At 43.9% G+C, this 6,565-nt stretch overlaps 1 protein-coding gene across 2 annotated transcripts in view; it reads left to right on the top strand.

Annotated features, from left to right (window-relative positions):
* The window catches only part of SCN8A (sodium voltage-gated channel alpha subunit 8), an 85,691-nt gene that overhangs the window by 17,999 nt on the left and 61,127 nt on the right, over positions 1-6,565 (top strand). For both annotated transcript variants that reach the window (XM_019511100.1, XM_019511107.1), the window contains exon 2: positions 5,647-5,765. In XM_019511100.1, coding sequence (XP_019366645.1) covers positions 5,647-5,765 — 119 coding nt within the window. The remainder of the gene's footprint in view (positions 1-5,646; positions 5,766-6,565) is intronic.

The raw sequence follows: 6,565 nt of genomic DNA, 5'->3' as shown, positions 1-6,565 counted from the left end.
GGAGATAGACTGGGTGGGAAAAACATTTAACTAAAAGCAACTGACAAACAATTTTCTATGTTCTTTCATCAGGAGCACAGATAACTTATAGCAAGAACATTCACTCATAACACCCACATGCTCCCTCACCCTACATACCTACACACCCACAGCCCCAAAAAACCTATACCCACTCCACCCACAATATACAAGAGGAAGACTTCATTTTAGCTATTGGGCAGTCACCTCTGTGTGCACTGCACAAACGCATGTAAATCAGGACAAAAATATTTTTTGAAATAAAATAAATGAATGTTGTAGATGGTCACTTTTTAGAATATAATTTGGTATTTGTCTGGTTCCGAGATGGCAAAACCCCTTGCTGAAAGGCGTACTTCTGGGGGCAAGAGGTGGGACTTCTGGTGGCAAAGGTCTGGGGTTAGGAGACGGGACTTCGGTCACAAGATGACAACCAGGAGGCAGGGCACTGGTCAAGGGGCGGAGCTACCCATGCAGCCCTCGACAGCTTGCCAAAACTCGGTAAGTGGCTCTCCGCCAGAAATAATTGCCTGCCCCTGTTCTAGACCTAAAGGGACTGTACATATTTTGAGTTCTAGGGCCAGGCTGTAGACAAGATTGAAATCTTTTTTTTGGAAGGTAAGAGGGTCAGTTTGTGGGGGAATGTAAGAGGAAGCTTAAAAATCTGGTTTGTCTGAATCCCTGTCAGAGCCCAAGTACTGAGGAGTGCATATGTCATACAAGTGAGAGATTCCATGGTGCACAGGACAATACTTACTTCCTGGGAAAGCTTTTCTCTGCCCCTCTGGTGGGAAAGCAAACAACACATGAAGTTTTCTGAAGGTGATTCCACAGTTTTCAGTCCCCCCAAAGTGGACTTTCTGTCTTTGAAGCTCCAGTTGAGGCAAGGTGACCTGCGAGTACTGTTCAGGCAAGAACTTGGAGCTAGATTTGGCTCTGTCCTGCACCTCATGTAGACGTTTCCACCCCTACACTGCTACTCTGAATAAGTTAGCGTTCTGCATCTGCTTTGCACTGTAGAGAATGACTGCAGAAGGAAAAAGCCAGCATCGAGTCTGGCCTCTTCTCTTGGTAATGCACATCTGAGCTGCTCAGTTCTGAGACTGTGTCTTAGTCCATGAAGCATTTATGGCACTACATTAATAACACTTGAGAACTGGCCCTGCCTTGCTGTGTATGGGCAAGACCTGCTGCATCTCTGTGGTTCTCCTACCTGTAAAAGGGGAGATAATGAGACTTACCCACCTCTTTAAAGCACTTTGAGAGGCAGGAACAAAAAGTCTGCTCTCCTCCCTTTCACCAGGTGCTTGTGAGGTTCTTATTCCCATTGTGCCTGAGCACCTTTCATTGCTTACAAAGATACCAATGTGTTTGGGGCTGCATGTCATGTTAGAGGCCTCATCCTGTTGAGGCTCAGTATTTAGCTGTATATGGAAACTCATTTGGTCTTGTAGAAGAAGGTAAGTAGGCTGTGTGAAAGGGAAGGGACTCCATGGAAGAATGAGAAACCCAGTAGACTGCAGCCAAAGATGTATGTCTTTTACAAACCAGATATTTTTGGCAATGAGTAGGAATGATGGAGTGGTACTTAGCATGAATGCTGCATGCCCCCGGAGGCTGGGGGGTATGGTGAGCTCCCGCAGGCGGTGATGTCGGTGGTGGGAGTGTGGCGGCGGTGAGCAGGGAGCTCCCGCAGGTGGCCATGGTGGTGTAGGCAGTGGGGGTGGTGAGCACTGACCAGCAGTCGGCGACCACCCCCAGACGCTGCAATGGTGTTGGCGGTGAGGTGGGGGGCAGGTGGTGAGCGGCCACTGCCAGCATTGGCAGTGCTTTTTGCAGGGGGTGCACTGCCAAGCTCAGGGGGTCCACGTGCACCCCCTACACATCGCCAGTGGTACTTAGTCACTACATTGTCAGAAATGCCCTACTGCTTCCCTGCTGGCTTTGACTTCTATTGCTTGGCTTACCTGTCCTGAGGCCCTTGACAGTGAAAGAGGAATATAGAATAGTATTAACATCTCCTATAGAGCTGGCAGCAATGAGAGAGTGGGGGAGGGCAGAGTCTCAAATTGTGGTGGGGTCGTATCTCTCAACTTGAGTCTGCTCCTTCTACTCAGAAATGGAAAAAATGTCTAGCTTTTCAGAGGACTCCAGTTTGATTAATGGTTGATGCCACAATTTGGTAAGAGCCATCCAAGGTGCTTTTAAAGTGCCTTTTATTGAGAGAAGCACAACAGCTAATGAATGTGCAAACTAATATTCTTCCCCTGGGCACTAAACCACAATCCGATTTTGATTTGCCTTTCAACTAATTTACTACTTGATGTCTAATTTAACTAAATGAGAAATATGTTGTTGCACTTACTGGGAGTGCAATAGCAAACTCCTTAAGAGACCTTTCCTTTGGGAAAAGCAGCTGAGCTCATGGCTGTGGTCTCTTGTAGGTTGCCTTGTGTTGGACTTTGAGGCCAAGGACTGTTTTAGAGGTTGAGTTAAGTACTGAAGTAGCATGTAGCAGGCCTAAGCCTTGTGCTGGGCTGCTGCAGGGGTGTGAGTTTCATTCCAGCTCAGAGGTTTTGCTGGTGTGTCTAATGGACCATAGGAAATCTTTTTCCTTGTGTGTGCAAGGAGGTGTAGCACACGTGGGATTAAGTTGTTAGGTTCCTTTGCTGTGATTTTGGTGCTTGTTGGGGTTGAAGAACGTTGATTGTTTTTTGGGTTAAAAAAAAAAGTGTGTTGTAAATGAAGATCCAAGAACATTTGAGAAGGCACAGCGACTGTACTCTCTCGGGTGCTATGCAAGGCATCCTGGAGCAGTGGCCTTGTGGAGTTCCTCATGAAAAAATTGTAGTTCATGCATACTGGGTGAATTTCTGAAGAATATCAAGTTTTCTTTTGACCTCCCCAAAGTAAGCGGACAAACTACTCTTTCATTGCTAGGACAGCGTGTAGACAACGTTAATCGGCTCATGGTTGCTTTTGAGCTGGAGGAACCCTGGTGGGTGTCATGCAGTAGGGGAATTTAGATCCCTTTGACAAATGGAGCTTCATTTAAGTGTTACAGCCTTGTTTTATCCAGTCCCTGCATGCTGGTTGGTTGGATAAGCCATCTGGAAACAGTTTCCTCTTCTCTCTTTCCTTGGTTCATTCAGAATTTCTTTCTTTCTGGGCTGTAACTTCGAGTTGGTATTGTGTTTGCACTCTAATGTACAGCTCACTATTTGCACAGTAAACAGAACAGTTTGTTCACTGATGAGGCTTCAGCCCAAGTACCTCTAGATAGCTGGGAAAATATATAGGAGCACTTTACATGTAAGATAAATTAAGGGGTTTGTTGTACCTTCTTCTGCAACATCTAGTACCAGCTGATGTGAGAGATCCTGAATCAGTTGGGTTCTCAGGCTGATCCTGCCATAGTGATTTGCACACTAATTACCTTGTTCCACTGCAGATGCTTTTTCTTTTACTTTCTTTAATCCCTTTGGATTTGGAACCATTTGCAGCGACCTTTACTGTCAATCCTTCAGTCGGTTGCTCACCTCTTTCAGTTGTTGTGTCTCTTCAGTGCTGCACTGTACTTCCTAGAGTCTGACCTTGTAAAATCAATCACTTATGCTATGGCCTCAAATGACTTCTTGAGACATGATCCACTCATTTTAATTTTTCTTCCCCTCCCCTAGCCCTGCTTATCTACCAAGACAATAAAGTCTTCAAAGAAGTGTAGCAAGCATGTGGAGTGTATGATCCTCTGCTTGGTGAATCCCCATGGACTGCCCTTTACTCAATTACATGCTTTGAAATGATTTTATAAACTTGCACCCTGTCAACGATTTCTAGCATCTCCCCTCATCTGGGCAATTTGTAGCGAACTAGCAGCTTCTCTTCTGACATTCCTTGGACCTTCACTTTGCTTCCTTGTTAGTTTTATGAAATTCCAGACTGGGTTTGTGTACCCGGTTTAATTCTTTCAGGTGGGAGCTGTTCTGCATGCCTGGGTATATGTGCAGCCCTTCTGTTGCTGGCTGTCTGCCATTAGAACTTAATGCAACTCACAGATGAAGAAAAACTGAATCATTTGGAATTAAACAGGTTTAATGGCAACTTGGACACTTACTGGTTTCAGTTTAACCAACATGATCCAAATAGTCATTCCACAAGCTATCCTGCAGTGAGCTAGTTGCTGCAGGACTGATTTGCCTTTGTGACTTGTTGGAGGTCTTCTGCTTGAAGGGCTTTTGGGTGGAAAGCCATCCATCATAACGTAACACTGGACAATGCACAGGGATCTATATGCCAGCCACTTCCGTGGTGAGCTTACATCTCTTTTTTTTTTTTTTTTTTAAAGATATCCAGACATGGATCTGGAAGTAGGAACAAAAGATTGGGAATGGAACTGGGTGAGAGTGTGTTTTCCTACCTTGCGAATATTTGTTAAAATTTCTATTCATGCTTCAGTGGGTCACACATGAGACCATCTGCAGAGTCCCAACACAGAGAGGAGGAGAGACTGGCTTTTCTGTGATGCTAATATGTGATAGTATATTATTCATTTTGCTGACAATTCTCTGAGGAGGATTATATTCATTAAAGTGAACGTACAGAATTCCTATTGTTCCTTGATTTATTGAGAATGAACTTTTAAAGAAATCTAGATCCAGATCAACAGGGGCACCTGCCTGCTATTATGGTAGGAGTAGGGGTAAGGGAGGGTCTAAAAAGGTGTAGCTGCATGTGCTTGCACTGGTGGGGATGAGGAACAAGGATGGTCTGATAAGGAGCACTTGTTGATAAACTGATGAAATGAGCAGCTTAGTCTGAGGGGTGAACTTTAAGTAGAATAAGATTGGTTTTGCACTTTTTAGCCACTTTATTTCCCAGCTAATACAAGCACCAGGAGAAGAACTGTAGTGCTTCCAAATAATCCTAATGAACCTCTAATTGGGGAGGAGGATAAAATAATGCAAATACATAATTATGGCTTGAGGATGCACAGTGGACCACAGACATGCCTTACTGGCTTGTTCAGCTGTGTCAGGGTTGGGTTTCAAGCAGGCAGTGAATTGCCATCTTGCCACAAGGTGATGCATGGTGGCAATGTCATTACCAGAGGTTGGAGGGGAGGGAAACGCAGACAAGCTCCCACCACTGGAAAGGAGGATGGTCTTGTGCTTGAAGCATTGGACTAGGACTTGAGGTCTCAGCAGCAGAGCTGAATTGTCTTGCTGTATGACTTTGAGCAAGTCGCTTCACCTGTGTGTGTCTTGGTTTGCGATTTGTAAGATGAGGGTAGAAGTACTTCCTTTCTCCCACCCTTTGTGTTTCTCATATGTGGTTAGATTGTGAGCCCTTGAGGACAGAGATTGGATGGCCCCTACCTATACATACTGTCTGGTGCAGTGGGCTTTTGATTTTGGTTTGGGCTCTAGAAACTACCATAAGACAGGTAATAACAGCTAATGAAGTCACGGTATGTACATTGCATCATAACTGAAAACTGCTTAAAAGGGTAAGATCGTAAAAACCTCACAAAAAATAATTCTTACATTGAAAGTTGTCTTTTTCTTATGTGTTTAACACGTTGATTTTCATGCTTTAACTTTCTTTCTTTCTTTCTTCCTTTCTCTGCAGACCTTTGTAGTACTAAACAGAGGGAAAACACTCTTCCGATTTAGTGCCACACCTGCCTTGTACATTTTAAGTCCTTTTAATCTGCTTAGGAGAATAGCTATTAAAATTTTGATACATTCATATCCTTTTTATTATTAATTGACTTCTGTTCTTCTGTTGTCTTGTTTTGCTGAGAAATTTAATTAACAACCTGTTGTCTTGCTGCTTTGTTCAACTGTTATGTACATAGAGCATGGTCCTGCACTTGATGAAGTTGGTTCAGGATTTCCCAATGGATTGAATGCATAGTGTTCACTTCAGCAGCAACTTTTTATGAATAAATATTTATACCCCTCTAGGCATGACACACCAGGTACGCTTCATTTACAAAGGCGTGCAGTACACTGTGTATACCTGTGTCCATTCTCCAAATCAATGTCCAAAGACTGGAAAATGTCAGAATAGGAATGGTCTGCAGTTATTCTTCGCAAGAGGAGGTATTGAGGTTTATCTAGCTGGCAGTATCTTTAACCAGATTTTGAGCTGGAAATACAGCCAAGCATGCTTTTATTTATGATTATGTTCTATCCATCTCTATTGGTGTGTCTCATACTCCCCTGTCTGGGTAGGTTATTCCAAAATGATCCATGCTGGGCTTCCAGGAACTTTTTCTGAAGTGTCTGATGCTTATGTTACCAAAAGAGAAAATGCTGGATGAACTTGGTCTAGCTAGTCTGGTCATTCCCAGTTTTATACTCTGAAAGTGAACGTAGACCTACTTGAGTCTTGTATCTGTGACATCCTAAAGGCTTCTATATCAAATTGGCTCAATCTACAAGTTGGGCACAAGTTGATGGAGAAGAGGTATAGACTGGACATCCGCAAGAACTACTTCACAGTTAGGGCGGCTAGGAGCTGGAACCAACTTCCAAGGGAAGTG

The sequence above is a fragment of the Gavialis gangeticus genome, unplaced genomic scaffold (genome assembly GCF_001723915.1).
Source record: "Gavialis gangeticus isolate Ggan-Ray unplaced genomic scaffold, GavGan_comp1, whole genome shotgun sequence".
In the NCBI taxonomy this organism is placed as follows: domain Eukaryota; kingdom Metazoa; phylum Chordata; order Crocodylia; family Gavialidae; genus Gavialis; species Gavialis gangeticus.
Note: the sequence above shows the minus strand (reverse complement) of the source record. Positions and strands in the feature narration are given on the sequence as shown.